Source organism: Onychostruthus taczanowskii, unplaced genomic scaffold (assembly GCF_017590055.1).
Source record: "Onychostruthus taczanowskii isolate IOZ18803 unplaced genomic scaffold, ASM1759005v1 scaffold10, whole genome shotgun sequence".
Classification (NCBI taxonomy): Eukaryota; Metazoa; Chordata; class Aves; order Passeriformes; family Passeridae; genus Onychostruthus; species Onychostruthus taczanowskii.
In genome coordinates, this window is record NW_024496526.1 from 3,645,416 (window position 1) to 3,663,754 (window position 18,339).

Here is an 18,339-nt window from a genome sequence, read left to right on the forward strand (position 1 = left end):
AACAGCAGTGATATACTTCCAACTTTTTTCTATTTTGGTCTGGAAATTGGGAATTATAGTAAAGACTTTTATTAAAAGGAGAACCTGTAAAAATTGAGACACAATGCAACTAAATGCTTAGCTGTATTACAAAACTGGCTTTGCTCCATAAAAGTGTTGTTTCAACAAGAAAAATAAAAGATAGTAAGACATTTATTCTGGCTACTGAAAAATACAGATGTTAGTCCTAGATCATATCCTGTTCCAAACAAAAGCTAAGGGAGGGGAAAAAACTTTTCAAAACTATTGGAGTCACCACAGCTTTTTCACAGAGACAGAGAGAAGCAACTTGAATATAAATAAGTGTCCAAAATAGGTCAGCACTCTTTTCTTGGCCACTGAAGTCTGATACTTTTCACTTGAGGTTATCCTGGCCGGTGGTGGCACACACTCTGCAGGGACAGAGGCCAGACACAGCCCCGAGCTCGCAGTGCCCAGCACAGCCCCGCAGCGAGCACTGCCCGAGCGCTGCCAGGCACCACCAGTGCCCACACACTCTGTGCAGTGCCTGCATTCTCCCAAGTGGAGTTGTTTCCAACCTGCCCTCACTCCCCTCCAGGAGTGAGAAAATGCTCTGTGTGCACAGTTTTGACCCCACCAAGCAAGAGGTGTGGTAAGAGACAGGGTGTTTTCCACGGCCCCTGTGGAGACCCACCAACTCCATGCATTCAGCCCTGAGCATCCCAGGCACTGCCTGGCAGGAAGCTGCTCTCTGGGCCAGGAGAGGATTGGGACCTGCACCACCCAGCTACGGTGTGTGGGCAAAGCCACTGGCTTCCCACCAAAGGTTACAGTCCCTTCAACCAATGCAGACAGCAGTTTTAGACACAAAAATCAGGCCATGAGGTGCAGAGCAGCTGTTCATGGGGAAGCTGGTAGGAGCATCAGGCTGCAGAAGAGCCACAGGTTCTCTCTCCCTCTTTAAGGAAAAAAACTGAACAAGTTATTTCTACAGCACTGAGAGGCAAGCCTGCCAGTCCAGCCTCGGCAGCATTCCTGTCTAGCTCGGCTTGTTTACCACCAATAAAAAGCCCATTAGTTGCACAATGCGCCTGTTTAAAATAACTCAAAAAAAAATCATCACTGGCAAATTAGTAAGACATTAGGACATGCAGACACCTCAGCATGCTGTTATGGAAACCACAGAGGAGTCAGACTTCCCTCAGGAGCTTTTCCCAAGGAAGACAATTCCTAAGATTTCTCTCCCTTTGAGTGGGCCCATCTAACTCTGAAGGGCTCAGGACCCAAATGCAGCAGTCACCCACTCAACTGAACCAGGGTTTCCAATCGAGTGACTTCCAGAGAAAGTAAATTTACCAGGCTCAAATGCTGCTGGTTTGCACTAATGAGAGCACAAGGTCCTCCCTCACATAGGGGCAGCCAGCAGAGAAGGCTGCAATGGCCTGCAGCATCCCCATAACTTCACACCCCTGACCAGGGTCTAAACCAGCAGCAGCAACAGCTGCTGACTCAGCACACTCCCCTCCCCAGCCATCAAGAACCCTGTTTGAAAAGCATTGCTCATGTAAAGGCAAAAGGACGCATAGGGTGAATCATAAGCTGCCCTCCTTTAAGGACTGGTCACATAACTGCTAAATAAAAAATAACCAGCTCCCAGCCCAGTCCCTGACCATTCTGCGACACAAACACAAAATCTGTCCTTACTGCCTGCCACACACACCACTGCTCTCCAGCTAAACTAAGCTAAGCTAAGCCCACAGCAGCACAGCTCAGACCTTGCAGGCAGGGCGCTCAGTGCTTCTTCCCCGCAATTAGTGGCCTCCAAATTAGTGCAATTCAGGAGTCACTCCAAAGCTCAGCCCAGGGCTCAGGCAGTGAAGAGAGTGGAGGTCTGCCTGGCTTCTCACATGCCTCCTCAAGCACCCAAAACCCAGGACACAAGGGCAAAGGTAGAGAAAGTTCAGGAAGGTACTGCCCTGTGGATTTTAGGCTGAGCTAGAAGAGCTGAGGATTTTTACAGTCCTGTCCCTCTCAGCAAACTCCTCTAGATGCTGAGCAACCCCAGGAACTGCTTTAAACTCAAGAGTAATACTGCTTTTCCTCTTGAGTCCAGCCAATTTGCAAGGAGGCTGCCTCAGGGGAATAGCCCAAATCCACAGCATCACCACCAAGATCACCATCAACTAGCCAAGGGAAATTTGAAGACTCCACTTTGCAAGGATGTAACCTGATTTCCTGTCTCTCCACAAAACAGTGGGGTGTCTGTGACTCCTCTGCAACTTCTGCCTTTCCTCCATGTGAGCACATGTGTGAGCCCAGCCATCCCTCTTCTCCGCCCTCAAGAAGAAGCTCCTTTGGAAGCATGCCAAGCAGAGATATGTATCGGGGACACTGCATTTCTGAAACAGGATAAGGATTCCCTTCTGCTGACAAGGGATAAGAGGGGATTTCAAGAACAGCTGCAAATATCCAAAGTGATGGTTTAACTTGTCACAATAGAAAACTTTCTCTTCCCATGCCCACAAAAAGAGAGTATGTATTTTTCAGATAATGCATTCAATCATCCAGATTTGTATGAATGAAAATGCGATCACACAAACAGGTGAATAAGCACTCAGCTGAAGCCTGGGTGAAAGTATATCTCTGCATAGAAGCGACAAGGACATCCATCACCACAGAGGTTCCTCACCATCTCCATTACCTATGTGACAAACAATTCTGCTACAGAGCCCCCACTCCCCATCTCCAGACTAGAGGACAACAGCTCACACTGACTTACATCCAGGAGAAGAGCTCCTCTCAGCTCAGGAAGGAGAAACAACCAAATCCCACCTAACATATAAATTCAATTGGATTTGATGAACACAACAGAGGAGTTAAGAACTAAAACTAAATTAGTACCCAGTGTTTTGGCTGAGTTCATAAAGATGCTCAGTGATTAACTGTGATCACCTCCATCTGGAAATGGATGGGAACCACTCCCCTCCCAGAGTCTCTATTTCTGAAACCTGCATTATGATTTTAAAGCTGCACTCAGGAACAGTTTTCCTACTGCCAACAAGCCCCTTCCACAATGGCTAAACCAGTAATGCCAGCAAGGTTACAGTAAGAAAGAGCTTAACTTATTGAGGTTCCTACCAGATACGTTTTTTAACAAATAACAAAGGAGGATGCTTAAAATCTGACACCACAATGGCCAGTGACCCACTCTGCTCTTCCCTACTGCATCTAATGCATCCAGAACAGTTTTGGGGGAGAGAGCAGGAGAGGTGACTCCACTCCAGCAGATCTCACACCAGCTAAGAGTACCACAATTGTCTGTGCCCTGGTGCTGCCAGGCAGCATGCCAGCACAAACAGCATGCAGGTGCTCTTGCTGCTTGGACAGTGTCACAAGCACATCCTTGGGGAGGATCCGGGCCATGCCCTGCCAGCCAAGCCACACTCAGCCATCTCTGGTGCTCATGGCCATGGAAACTGAGCTTCAGCTTGCCCTTGTTAGGCTGGTTCGGGGTGCAGGGCCAGCACAGGGGAGGTGGGTGAGGGTGCAATCCCCAAGAGCCTGCAATAAATGAGATCTGTGTAGCAGTCGAGTGTGAGGTCTCCTGGGAACAGCCCTTTTACTGGGCTCCAGATGCTGTGGAGTGATTGCTTATATGAAGGCGGGGGAGGCCTCTTTACTGTTTCTCATTTCCTCTTTTTTTTTGCTTTCCCCCCCCCATTTCCTGGTTTTGTTCAGAAGCACAAGAGAGTCATTCATCATTTTTCTTCCAGCACAAGGAGCGCTCTCACCTCCCCCTCACCCCTAAATCCCTCCCCACCAGGAAAGGGCACGCGTTCTCCAGCCAAAAAGGCTCGCAGCAGGGAAGGCAAAGCTCCCCAGCTCCTGCAAGCAGCTCCAGCACAAAGGGCCACATTCTCAGCTGGGTTTGGTGGGTGCCAGCCCCCAGAGGGGGAAGGCCAGAACTCAGCAGCAGCAGAAATGCTAAGTCAGAGAATGGATATCAGCTGAGGAAGAGAGCGATTTGCACTGGCTGGAATTATGAGGCAAAGCAGACAGGAATTACATGCTGAGACAACAGACAGCGCCTCAGGTAATTGGAGAAAAAGAGCCAAGACATAAAGGTCCACTTATGTCTCAGCCCACATGCCATAATGGTCACTCGACTCACTGAAACCTGGGAAAACCCTCCTTGTGGACTTGGCTCCCCCACTCTCTGGAAAGTGGATGGGCACTGGTCCAAGTGCAGTCCAGGCACTGGATTGGCACCACTTCACAAGCCACCAGCTTCAGGTTTGAGATGGGCTTCCAGCAAAGCCCTGTTCAGTTTGCAGGAGCAGAGAAAGGGGATGGCTATAGATGCAGACATTTAACCCATCCAGAGGGTTGACACCACCCCCAGGAAAACTTCATTGGAGGGCTCTGCTCCTAAGTTCACTTTGGTTCTCAGTCACACTGCTCTTTCCACAGCTTCCTGATGGCTTCTCCTTGCCCTGCCTTGGAGAGAGACATTGCCAGGATAAAAACATCTCAATACAGCTATCACTAAGAGCATCTCTCCGAATGCCCTCAAAGAAGAGAGTGACTAGGAAAATCCCAAATTCTTGCACACATTTTTATAAAGGAACCATGCATTTTCACGAAAAGCAGGACAGTGCAAACACCTGGGGTCTGTTTGGGGCTGTTTAGTTTGGCTGATGACCTGGAAAAAAAAGGAACTAAAACTGGACATACAGAAAACATTCCAGGGTTTGGTTTTGCTTGGGTTTAATCGCAGCAGTAACAGCAATCAAGTCAAAAAGGCTGGCTTATAGTCAAACCCAAGGCTTCTTTTTGATCCTTTTAGAAGGAAAAGAAATAGAAGATTGTGGTCAGTTCTGGGGCCAGTTGGGTGGAGGGAGCCTGTGTGCCAGCAGCTCCACCAAGGAGGTACATTTATGGCCCACTTTCAGCAAGAACTGGAAGAGCAATGACAACACAAGCCACCAAGAGTTTGGCCATTTGCGACTAAAATCTTCCACACCCACTGAACCAGAGATCCTGCTGGCTCCTGCAGTCACTGCTCAGGAGGTTCATCAGGCCCAGAGGGATCTCTGTGCTCCTCCAGGCTCTCCCCTAAACACCACCAGCTGCTTTTGCCAGATGAAATGTCAGAGTTTTGCAAAACCCATATGTTACAGTGTGGGAGCCCAGACAGACTGGGTTCACCTCTCAGGCACAGGAACAGTTTGGGATGACTTTTCACACATCCTTGGGTCACTGGTGGCATGTTCTTAGGCACTGCTTTTCAGATAGTGTATGTTCATTCCCTTTTCTTTCTTTAAAGATACTCAAGTGGTGAATGTCTTTAGCTGTTGTCTCCCTAAATATCTCCACAAGCTTGTTTTGAGGTTCCTTTGTGCTCCCAAGGAGCAATGTCAATATTGCAAAGTTACCAGAATAAAACCTTAGTTTTACCTTTTGTTTTCTTTCAAATGGTTTGGCAGCCAAACCAAAAGGATCAGTCCCAAGCAGGAACCAACACGTGGCTTCCATCATACTCCAAACCCAGAGAGTGTCACCTCCACAGCTCCCAGACGTGCTTGTGCAGAGCTCTGCCCGACCCTCCCAACCTGGCAGGAGCGCTCCTTGACGGCTCTTCTCGCTGGATCAATGAATGGCAGGTTTCAGCAGGTCTTCACTGAGCCAGACAGGTCACAATAATCCTGCTAGCACCCTGCTGAAAATATGCGAACTAAATATGAGACCAAGCATGGGGAGAGAAAATTAGGCTGGCAGAAACGCAGCAAGAAGACAAGAGGAAGAAAGAAAGCACAGCACTTCATAGAAGGAAAATAATAAACTTTTTGACCAAAAAAAAAAATCAGTGGGAAAAAAACTACAGGTTTCTAGAGAAAAAAATAAGCAGCAAAGGAAAAAAGGCAAGAGACTGGGATGAGCATGCTGGCCTGAATGCACATGGTCAGCATGGGTATAATGATGCATATTTTCTTCTTGGCGCTAAGGGGATCCCAGAGGGCCCACAAAAGACTTTTGCAAGTCAAAGGACCAAGCTCTTGACTATTCCCAGGTGGAGCAGCTGCTGAGTCATTCCTTACCCATCAGGCTCTCATCCCACAGAAGTCCAGATTTCTGCTATTGCAAAGAGTATTAAAAGACATTTTTAAAACTCCCAGGGAATTTTGCACTGAAGCCTTTTCCGTGTTTTCCCCTCCCTGGCATCTTCGAACTAGGCAACACCTGGCACCATCATAATTTTTGTAGTGTTCATCACTGGAGCAACTAGCAAGATGTTCAGTCTAAGGAATGTCTCCTAAGGTAAAGTCCCATTACTGAATATTCCAGGACCAAAGGATAAGCACGCCTAGAACAACACACCCAGCTGTACCTGCCTCAGTTTCCTTGACTCCCAGGTGGAGCTCTTACTGTGCAGCAGAGGCTAAACAGCCAGTCTGTGCCTGGGGGCTGCAGAACCACAGTCGGAGAGGAATGAGATTAATTACATGAATAACAAAAAGCCGGATGCCAGCCACCAGCCCCCACCCCACACAGCTCAGCGGGATGCAGAAGGGAAGCAAGCAGCTCAAAACCCAGAAGAGCTCCCAAATGAGGCCAGTCTTATCCTATTCCAGCTACAGACCTGCATCTTGGCCTTCACAAGGGCCAAGAAAAGCCCTGCACATTTTCTTTAGAAAGGAGCACAACAGTGAAAAGCCCCCAGTAGGAGAGTTTTCCTTTCAGTCTGACCTGGACCGTCCTGTGCATCCGCCACGAGGGCACAGCCACCGGGAGCCAGCTCGCCCGCTCAGAGAGGAGAAAAGGGAAGTTAATTTTTGCAGCCAAAAGAAAATAAGGAATTCTTTTCAGATGGCAGGAATGTAACCGTGACATTTAGTCACTTGCTATTTCTGCTTCCCGGCTATGTCTCTCCACAGCAAAGCCCCTAGACAGAAGCACCCCCCAGGCAGCATTGCAACATATGTGTCCTCAAACTCTGGTGTCTAATCCCACTCCTGTGGCCCTTGCTTCAGGTCCTTGGGAAACGGGCAGTTTTGGGGAGATTCAGTCTTGCTCGCCCTGTGCCTTGGCTGGCTTAAACAGATGCATGTGTCTGTCTGGGAAGAGGGGCAAACCTGCAATTCTGGCCCAGGGTCTGACCCCAGCTGAGAACAGCACAGCTCCACTCTCTCCAGGACATGTCAGCCAGGACAGGATGGCAGCACTGCCCTGCATCGGCCTCTGTGCTGGGCTCAGATCAGAGGGGAACCAACACCACCTCTCCAGCTCTGAAATGCAGCCACTGACCTCTGTCACAGTGGGGAAATCACATTTGCTCCGGGCTGAGCTGTGATGATGGGTGACCTTTCTGATGTCTCTGCAGCACCCCCAGCCTAACTCCACCACAGGAGCAGTCTGCACTGTCCTAGTCCCTGCCAGGCTGTGGCTTCGTGTCCTCCAGGCACAGTGCATGCTTCCACAGCTGGACAAAGGAGAGCATCCCAGCTGGGGTTACTCCAGTACAGGGCAGGCTGCACACCTTGCACAAGGTACTGATGTTAGGCAGTTAGCCCAGCTCAGGTCCCGATTTCAGGCATTTCCAAAGCTCAGCCCAGTGTGCTGGCTGCTCACAGATACCTTTGTCACTGTCTGGCTGCACTAACTGCAACCTTGCATTGCAGATTCTTTCTGCCACACAACCTGAAGTCCAATGCATCCACAGCTATTTCTTGGGCAAAACTTTGGTAACTTCCCTCATCTGATGGGAGTCCACTGCTTCAGCAACAGAGTTGCAAAATCTTAATGCAAGCTGCACACCGGTTGTCAGGATGTGGTTTGCATGGCAGAGAGCAGACTGTAGTGGGGTGTAAACATTCCCACAGGAGCATTCACACACTCAACACTGAGCTTGATATCCATCTTAAACATGATGATGATGGAAGACAAGCAAGCTGCATAATTTAACTGCCAAAAATGCCATTTCATCACAGGATGCCATGGAGGGGATATGCATTCAGTTGACTATCCACACACAGGCAGAGAAAAGCAAAAGAGAAGAACTGGGAAAAAAATGCACAGCAAAACACAGACTCAGGTGCATTCAGTTGACTATCCACACACAGAAAAGCAAAAGAGAAGAACTGGGAAAAAAATGCACAGCAAAACACAGACTCAGTTAAATATTTATGGGGGCCACTGCATTTCAATTACAAGCAGTTTTTTAGGTCAGCTGAGACATTTTAGTTCTGCTTGGGCAGATCAGCTCCAGGGGACAGGATACTGCTGACAACGACAAGCCCTCCTAGCACACCCCGTAGCTAAGGATAAAAACAGATCTGGGCAGGGCTGTGCTTCCACTGGGTACAGCCCAAATGATGGGACCTCCCTTCTCACCACAGCTGAAGCCTCCAGACACAGGACTGATGTACACAGACATCACCGTGGGTTTGTCTGCCTCCCCCAGCACTTGAAGTGTCACTGCTGGAAGTCAGGGCAGTCATCAAATAATGAAGACACCTCTGTGAGCAGCCAGCAGACCAGGCTGTGCTTTGGAAATCCCTGAAATCGTGGGCTGAGTGGTATCAGCAGCATGAGGGGTTTCCATAGCACTGTTCCCACATCTCAAGGCTCGCTCCGTACTCATGTTTCATAAGTTCCCAATTTGTGCATGGCTGGCTGTCACCTAAGGCCAGATTATGAATGTGACAGACATTTGGCCAGGTTCACCTGCTGCCCCGTCACATCAGCACTGCCCAAGCACCTTCAGTGCGGTCTGAATTGGCAAAGGTCAGTTTCAGCATGTGCAGGACCAGCCCAATAGCCAGGAGTAAGGTAACAAATCCTTGAAACCAGCGTGATAAAAAGAATAAACACAAAAATGGAGGAAAGCAGTGAGTGAAATCCACAACAAACATTACTAGAACAACAGAGGCTTTCCAATCATCTGAGATTAGAAGAAACTATGTCTGCATTTGCCTTTTTTACTCTTTGTACAGGGCACATTTTGTTAAAGCTGGAAATTCTGTGTTTCGGTCCTTGTTAGCTCACTTAGCCATAGTCCAGGATGAGGGTCACAATTCTCAAGGGGGCTGAGCAGAAACCACACCACTGTGTGCCGTGGGACCTGCAGGAACTTTACCACCGCACCAGTCAGCTTTCTCATGTTGAACTCACTTCATCTAAGAAAAACAAGTCAAGCCTGGGTCACAAAGGTGGGGCTGAGCAGAAAGGAGGGGTCAGACTCAAAATGAGCCTGTCCAACCACAGTATCTGAAGCAATGTTCATAAAGCAAACACTGGAATGACCAGCAAGCAGTACACCTGCCCTTACCATCAGGGCAAATCTCAAGACAACATCAGCATTTCTGAAAAGGGATTAAAATAAAAGCACACTGAGTCCACGCACAACATTTGTTTAAAAGCCACGTGAGAGGCGGTAAATTTCTGCAGGCTGACCCCCCACAAACGTAAGCAAGGGAAAATTATTGGCTCTGGGCTCCCAAAATATTTACTCAGTCTAACATTACTCTGACTCCAATCAAACATTTCCAAAGTCCCATGCCACCACAACTCAAGTGCAGAGCACCCTTTCACAAGGGTATTTCCAAGCACTTCACTACCATAAAAGCCAACAGTGTCCTCGCAAGGTAGGAAACCCATTCTAATGGGGAGAGGAGGCTGAAGTGCACAGCCTTCCCTGTGCAACATCCAGGGGTCAGATCTGAACACTGCATTAAACTGAAATTGTGGGAGTAATTACAAAGCCTAGATGAACAGCCTGAACTGAGGAGGGAATAAGAGGCTGAGAGAAGACTGCATCGTGGAGCAGGCGGGGGTGTTTAAGTGGCTGCAATTGATCTAAAACTCGGGTTTAGATCTCATCTGGCCAAAAGCCACAGCTTGGGAAGCACATCTGGTGGAGGATGTCAGTATACTCTGTGTGTTTCCTCACAAAGGCTTGGAATACCAGTTCTTATTTTTAGTACTATTTCCATTTCTTCATGTAATGAGTTCAGTGTTTCAGGCAGCCCTGGAGGAGCAGGAAGGACAAGTCCTGTAATAAAACTAATTAATTCATGTGGAATTTCTAGCCACTATTGTGAAAGTGGACGAATTCCTCACTTCTGAAAAGCTGCCCAAGTGGCCATTAATCTGGCTGTGGTCACAAGCAGGATTCCTGTGGCCTCCTGCAACACCCAACCAGCCCCCGGGACAGAGCCTGCAGAAACCAAAGTGGATGTTGTGATTTCCTCACACCGACTCCCACAGCCCGAGTTTTACTAGACAAGACAGTTGCTTCAGAGGGCTCCATGCCAAATTCCTCCCCCTGCCCACAGACCAACCATGCCTCAGTTATATACAGAGAGATCTAGACCTTCCCAGACCTCCAAAGTCAGCCCAAAACAGGCATTTTGGCTTTATCCAAGGCTCAGCAGACCAGTTGCTTTCCACCTGGCCAGTCTTGGCCATGCTCTCAGCAACAGGTGCCGCGAAAGGAACAGGGCACCAAGTTTGTCCTGAAGACGTGCAAAGCTGTGTTCCCACCACCCGGCTGGGTGTGCGAGGAAGCTGAGCTTTACAGGTCCCATCTGCAGGCACTGGGAAGCTGGGCTCCTCTGCAGAGAAAGAATCTAATCAATCAAAATCCCTGGATAATGCACAAGAATTAATGGAATCTGAAAGCTTGGGGTGACAGGGTCTGTGGGGTCTGGCAAGGAAAAAAATGAGAGAATACACTTATTTTAGTTACTAAAATCAACAAAAACAAAATGACTCAGAATTCCCACAGTGAGCTGACCTGTAAGAAGGCACCATTTTGCTCTAGTCTCACTTTTCTCTCCCGTTTCCAGAGAGCTCTTTAAATTCAGTGATGGATTGGTGGGTTAGCCTCTAATTAGTTCCTGTACTGCTGACCCAGCATCCTGTTCCAGGAATGGCAATATTCCCTAAACACCACTAGAAAACCAGATCTTCTGCTCCAAATGATCTCTGTAATAGTCTGTAACAACCTGGATTTCTGCCTAAACAAAATCCTACCCAAACCACCCCTGCAGAAGTCATAGAAACAGTCCTGTTCATTATGGCCAAAAGAAGAGGAACCCTACCAGTCAACAACAACTCACCAGTTGCCTCAGACTGAGCAGCAAGCACTCTTGAAGAAATGGATGTCAGATGCTCACCCTTTTTTAGTTAGAAAACAGCAAGGAGAAAACAAGGGAAGGAAGGCTTCAATCTCCTCACCAAGCCAAGAGAAATTAATCAGCTTGGACTAAGCCTTCTACAACTAGCCAGGAGAGCTGAGACCAGACTTCTGGCTGAAGTCTGACCAGCAACATAATACCACAAAATCTTGCTGTAGTCTGGAGCAAAAATTCTGGGCAAAGCTTTATGAATTTTCATTATATTACAGGACATGTAATCCCACACATGTTGTTATGCAAGTAAGTACAGTGTACTGTGTGTCAGTGTTGTAGACATCCTGCATCACAAGCACAAGCTGCAAGGAGGCACAAAAATTGCCTCCAGCCAGTAAGGTGTTGAAAATATTATAAATTTCAAGGGCAGAGCATTAGAAATACCCTCATCCCACCTGAGCTGGTTTATCTGCAGAAAACAGAAAAAGGAGGGATTTCAACACAGTCCAATTCCCACCAGTGCTTTGTGTCACTCTCAATTACAGTCCAGAATGAAATACCAAGAAATCATTCCTTGCAGCCGGCAGAATTAATGGGATCTTTGACTACAGAGAGCACCAGGCAGTGAACTTGTTCCTTCACCAGCCAAGAGGCACAGTGCAGCTTTCTTCAGAATAAAAGCTGCAATGTCAGAGGACAGTTCAAGACTTATAAAAGTGACCTGATGTCTCCCGGTATTTCAGTCTGTAACAAAGACAAGTAATTCCTGATCCTTTCCTTTTTTAAACAATTTATTTCTACCATAAGCTGATGCAACAAGAGACTTCATCTTCCCACTGGTATCTCACTAAATGACATGTCTGGCAAAACACTGAGCAGAAATCAATCAATAATGCAATTACAAAGAGCAGTCAAATGCAGGGCTGCAGCAAAGCTCTAGCTGCGCACTAACCCTTTTCTCCTCAGCCTTTGCCTAGGATAGCCATCACATCACGTGTTCTTGTAATTAGGTGTCAACTCAACGTTTAATGAGGTCACGCTTGGCCAGTTTCTGAATGAGAAACACCTTCCGGCTTGCTGGCAGTGACTGCTGAAAGTAGGCAGAGATATTTCAGTCAGACTTGGTCTACTGAATGTAATTTGTCTTTGTAGAAAGAATAATAAGCGTAGATTTGAAATCTGATAAATTGGCAGGAAACTCATCCTTCCAGAAAAGTGAAGATTCAGTTGGGTAAATTTCTTATCATGGCTCTGTGGATCCAAACAAAGACCAAGACCTGTACGACAGAGCATGAAAATGTGCATGGGGAATAAAGTGGCACACGGCTACCATGACATCAGCTCAGCAGAATAAACTGCACAATATGTTCGAACCACTCACAAGGATTTTTCCTTCTCTAACAAGTCCACAGCAGGACCGTGCAGCACGGTCAGCCTCCCAGTCCCACAGCACACTCAGCAGCCATGGGGCACCACGTTGTTGCACACATGTACTACAGCTCCCTCCCCCGGGAAGACACTAATGCAGGCCTCAGGGCAAACCTGCTCCTTCTGGCAGATGCAAACAGTCAGAGAGGACAAGTTGGAAAGCCAAGCACAATGTATTCAGTATGTGCTGCTAAAGGACACAGGGGCACTGATTCCGGCAGCACCTCCCCAGAGGAGAGCCAGAATGAAGATGGGTGGAAGCAATAGTGGAAGTGCAAGCAATTTGCATCTCTCTAATACAGAAAGGGTCTGCTAAGCAGACACTTGATCAGAGTTACATATCTCACCTCAATTCAAAGAAAGAAAACAGGAATTCTTATGCCTGAAAACCAGTACACCACCAAGCTCAGCCTTCCTTCTGTAACAGAAATGCTTCATACAGCATCTTTACATTCTACCTTGGCCTTCCTCTTACTCTCTCTGCTTAGAGCAAAAGATCCTCCCTGAAGGAGTCCTAGCAGGAAAGGCAGATGTCACCATGTTCAGAAAGCTTAGAATTGTCCAATCCAAATAGAAATGCAAAAAATCCACCAAGGAAACTACTGTTTCTCCTAGCTCCACAGCTCAGAACACATGACAAGGAAAAGCAGGTACAGGAATGCTGCTGGCTGCTGGGATGAAACCCTGCCTTCACAAATCCAGCTGTGTTTGTGGATAACAGCGACAGCTGCCCATCGGGCAGATAAATTAGACCCAGATGATACTGCAGCCAGGTCTAGTACAGAGCCATACACAAAGACACCTCTCACATTCCAGTTTTCACTGTTTTGCCTCCTGAATTGTTTATCTCAGCTCAATTCCTGGATGTGGATAAAACAAACGACATGGACTTTCTCACAGACGGGGCTTCTTGCTGTTCCCTTGACAAATACCACACTCAGTGAGTATAAGCCTGAAATCCAGAGGAAAGGAAACAACTGCAAAGGGCAAGAAGGAAACAGATCATTTGCCAAGGGACAGCATGAAAACACATTTCTGCTTTGGGTCAGAGCCTTGAAATCTTCCCAGGCTTCCCTCTCCCTCCAAACCACCATTTTCACACCAGCAGCACTCTCACCATGGCAAACTCCGGTGGGACTGTGGAAGGGAGTAGCATTATTTTCAAGAAGCTGCTTCACAAAGGTGTTATTTATTGTCTTAATACTTAAAAGTTGACCAGGTTAGCTCTTGACCAAACACAGCTGCCACAGGCGAGCGTGAAGACCTGGTCCACCTACTGGCAAAGCCCCAGAGGCAATGAGGACAGATGAACTGTGTTTTCTCATTCACCTATCATCCCTACAGCTGTTACTAATTGCATTTGACTTTTAATAACTTCTTCTAAGACAAGGAGCTGTGCAGACATTTGGCTTATCCTGGGCAGAGCCATTATAGTGGCTATGGACATATTAACACACTCCTGTGGATTTGGGTCTGGTAGTCAGCTTCCCTGGCGTGTGGTAATGTCCAAGCTTGCATAAGCCAGGCTGAAAGCCTGAATTGCTGCACTCGTAACTAACCTCCCTCTTGCTCATGTGCTTCCAGCACAGGATGAGGGGGACACTCACAGCCTGGCTCTCCTCTGCTCCTCACCCATGTTTTAGCAACACAGTACTTACAGGACATCCACTGCTGCACTGGACGTGCCAACTTGACTGACAGGGTCAGAAGTTGTGGGGGCGGAAGGACAGATACACGCTTGCACATGCAGATCATGACTGATGCTTCATTTCCTTATAAAAGCAGGAGAAAAGCAGAAGTCTTCCTGGCAATTCAGTAGAAATGAAAAATGCATTCATAGCATTACTGGCATGGTTTTCAAGTTGCTGTTAAAATTCCAGTTACATTATGCTACCTCCATCCTCAGAGTCTTCTGTGTTTTCAAGCAATACATTAAACTGTCTTTTAGCAGCTGCCTGCCAAGGGGAAATTAAGGTTTTGACATCTGACCTGTAAGGAAGGATGTGTGGCATTTGGAGCTACCCAAATAAGGATTTTAGTTGGATGCTAAAACAAGCTGTGTTTTTAACAGTTAACTATTTTGACGCTGTTTTCGTGTCATGGGAGTTCAAAGAGGAGACTCTGGTCAGGTGAGTAAGGCAACCCCAGCCCATAGAGTTCAAGTTTGCTTGGAGCCACATTCTTTTCACAGCTCTCCTTCCCTTAGGAAAGGTCACTTTGTACTGGCATGGACTGAAAAAACACATTAGTTTTAAAAAATAAATGAGATTCCAAAGCAGGACTCATTAGCTAGCAGTGGGTTCTGAGACATATCCCACTAAATTAGTACAGGTATCCCAACAACAAAGTAATACTACAAACACAACTGAACTCATTGGCCAAGGGAAAAAAAAATTCTCTTAACTGGTCAGCTTTGAACAGTGGCTCAAGAAACGTTTTTTCAGAGTGGAACAAGTTTTATTCCTAGGATCTTGTCTCCATTAGGAGAAAATATGTTCTTCAACTATTCTCATAGCTTGGGCAAGACAGTCTAGGGCATTTGCTGACATAATTGAGATCTGCCCTGCTGCACCTCTTAGCGTAAGTTCCCACCTGGAAGCAGCACTTGGCATCCTGCTGGGCACCCTGCTGCACCTTGAGCCAGTTCAGGTCATTGAACTGACACTTGTTTTCTAGAGCTAGCTTGAAGCAGGACTCCTGAACCAGCCTGCTCTGACATAAGGTGAGAGCTGAACCAGCAGAAGAAAGGGCAAAGGACATGGGAGCTGAGAGTTGGACAATACCACACAAGCCCCTGATTCCAGGTCATCATGGCTAGAACAGAAGGCAGGACCCCCACCCTCTGGCTGAGACTGGAAGGTTTGAAAGACCCCAGTGCTACCCAAAATGCCACCTAAAATGCCTCTCAAATCACACTACAAGACCTTATATGGCCACTTATGTCTACAAGACCCATATGGCCACCTTAGACCTGTTCTGAATAGAAGGTGGCTTCAGGGGCAGACATTTTCTGCCAGGACACAGACTAACACAATGAAAAGACAGTCCTCACTCTGCTCCCTATGTCCTGGAGGACCTTGGACACATAATTTACTCCATCTGCAAAACACTGTGATAATCTTGCTGAGGTGCTGAGAGAATAAACACACTCAAGACCAGCAGGAGCTCTCTGAGCTCTGCACACCCAGTAACAACGCTGTCCCCAGGTCAGGCGGTTCCAGTCGGAAGTATGGGAATTTGTTACACCATGACCTGCAACAAACTGCAATGGAACATGGTCGAGAGGCACCAAAACTACCTAAAAGGCCCTGATCCCTGTAGATGCTGAATCTTCACCTCACTCCCACCACTGATGGGGGTTGATGCACTCGCCTCCCCGGGGAGGGCAGAAGTTCTCAGACTGATTTCCACAGACTGCTGCTATTTTGTTCCAACATTCCCAACATCTCCAAAATACCCAAAGCCTCTTGTGCAATGAGCAACATCCCTTGCTTCTTAGCTACATGGTGGTTTATGTTACTTTCCGCCTACAACCATTTCAGGATTGGCTTTACAGACCTTAGTGGAAGACTAAACAATGCTGGAGCCATAGCAGGAGAATTTGCAGAGTTTTATTCCTTGTTTCATTTCGGCAATCCTTCTGCCTCTCATCAGGGACAAAAAAACTTGCCAACCTCTTAATTTAGGAATAGCACGAGCTCTGCATTCCAGTCCTGAATCAGCCAAAGGAGCCTTTTCAAGCTGGAAAGGGGAAAAAGGGTAAATACCTTTAAGCACATTTAAAAAGGAGAAAAAAAAAAAAAAAAAGGCACCACAAAACCAACCACACCAAAAAACCCTCAACACCTGCTTTTTGCAGGCAAAAACTTGCTCTTGGGGCACTCTTGAAACTGGCTTAACATCAGCATTTGAAAGCAAATTCCAGTCCCTGCTCTTTTGGGTGCCAGAGTGCTTTCCTTGTCACTGTTTAGAACGAAAAGCAAACCCAGCTCCCTCATATATATGTTTAGCAAGCAAGTGCAGATGGGATCAAAGATGACAGTCTGAAGGGAAGAGTATCAAGTGAAGCTGGCAGATTCGGATTTTGTTTTTGTTGTGGCTTTGGTTGGGATTTTTTTTTTCCTAATGGCTACAATAACCTGTTAAAAGTTTTGTAATCTGAAGAGCGCAAACCCTTTTCTGGATGTCCAAGCTGCTCTGCCAAGACATGCTCAACTGTGAATATTCCAGCTGCATGTTTCACATCACGCTGGTTAAAGATGTGCCAGTATTTTTATTATTCACCCCCTATGGATATTACAGAGCACCACATACATTATAGGGTTTTTAAAGTGTGCTATTTATGTGTGTATTATCCACAGAGATACAACCAAATAAATCACAAGCATTGTAAAGGAATAAAGATAATCCAATTAAGCAAAATGCTGAGTGAAGTTAACATAATTCTGAATTAAAATCTATAAAGGAAAAAAAAAAAAAAAAAAAAAAGCACAAACTCAGAAAATCACCTCTCAGCCCATCACTGCAATGCCCTCCACCCACCCCAGCTTAAGCCTGGAAGTCAGTGCCAAATTCCTTAAATCTAAATGCCCTTGGCTTCTTCTGGAGAGTCTAAAATTTATTCCCTTGTCACTCATATTCTGTAGTCAAGGAAGATTTTGCATCAACGATGTTCTCCAGAGTCCTGGCTCTGCACAGCCCTTCACAGCTGGGCAAGGGAGCAAGGACAGGAGAGGGGACAGGAGAAGGGACAGGAGTGGGGACAACAGCAGTTGCAGCCTGGCTGTGTGAAGCAGCAGCTTGAAACGTGCAAAGTTCTCCGTGCTGCTCTTTTTCCTTTACTCCGCTCTCTCCATCTCTCCTCCTCGAGCGGAGGTACCCCGAGGAGCATGCACAGGTACCTGGCTGCATTCCCATCCTCACAGAGAGGGAAGCCAAGAGGTACAGCCCGGTTCAGAGCGCTTTTAAATCAAGCCTCAAGAGGGAAAGGAGGGAATTCAAAGTCGTGCTGCTGAACTAGTTATGCAAACAGGGTCAAGAGCCCAAGTCACAGCCAGGGGAGCAAAACCAGCAAGGCAGCAGAAGTCAAGGAGGAGTGATTACAAAGGAGAAAGTGCCGGTGTCTATTTCCAGAGCTGATTTGTCAATTCTCAACATCCCACGGAAAAGGAAAGAGCTTGCAGTCGATCACACGGGAGAGGAGGCATTAATAAAACCCAGGACTGCTGTACCGGCAACCCGAAGAGCGCTCCCTCCCACGGCAATCACAGCAACAGGTCAGCAGCCTGTTGGTGTCCCTGTCCCCGGGCTGTGCCCCGGGAGGCACTCCTCTTGTCCCTGCACCCAGTTTCCAGAGCAGGGGGACCTGAGGGGGCTGGCAGAGGTCACCTCATCTCCAAGGTGGACTCTGCTGGAAGGGTGGCCATAGGGAACAGGTTCCTCACATAGCAGGGCCACCGCAGTCCCTCAGCTGTGGGGGTACTGTGGGGGTTCCCACCAGGCAGTACACGGTCCTCCCGCACCACCTCTCTCTTTATCTTTGGGGCATCCATCACCCTTCAGGGTGGTTTTACTCCTCCACCAAACACAAATCTGAATATTCGCTTCTCTCTGCTCCCCATCCCTCAGCTGTATCTCCCCAAAGTTCATGCTTATCTGTTCCCATGGTGGATTTTCTCCCCTAAAAGACCCCAACCTCCAGCCTGCCCCCTGGAGCAGTCCCTCCATTCCCCCCACCACCCCCCACCTCGTTATATTCCACCCCTGGGGTTCTTGCCCC

General features: G+C 47.5%; 1 protein-coding gene across 1 annotated transcript in view; it reads right to left on the bottom strand.

Moving 5' to 3' along the window:
• IGFBP2 (insulin like growth factor binding protein 2) overlaps window positions 1-14,325 on the bottom strand; it is a 51,945-nt gene extending 37,620 nt beyond the window's left edge. The window contains exon 1 of the mRNA XM_041408864.1: window positions 14,219-14,325. Coding sequence (XP_041264798.1) covers window positions 14,219-14,315 — 97 coding nt within the window. The 5' untranslated portion in view covers window positions 14,316-14,325. The remainder of the gene's footprint in view (window positions 1-14,218) is intronic.
• Between the last annotated feature and the right edge of the window lie 4,014 nt (window positions 14,326-18,339).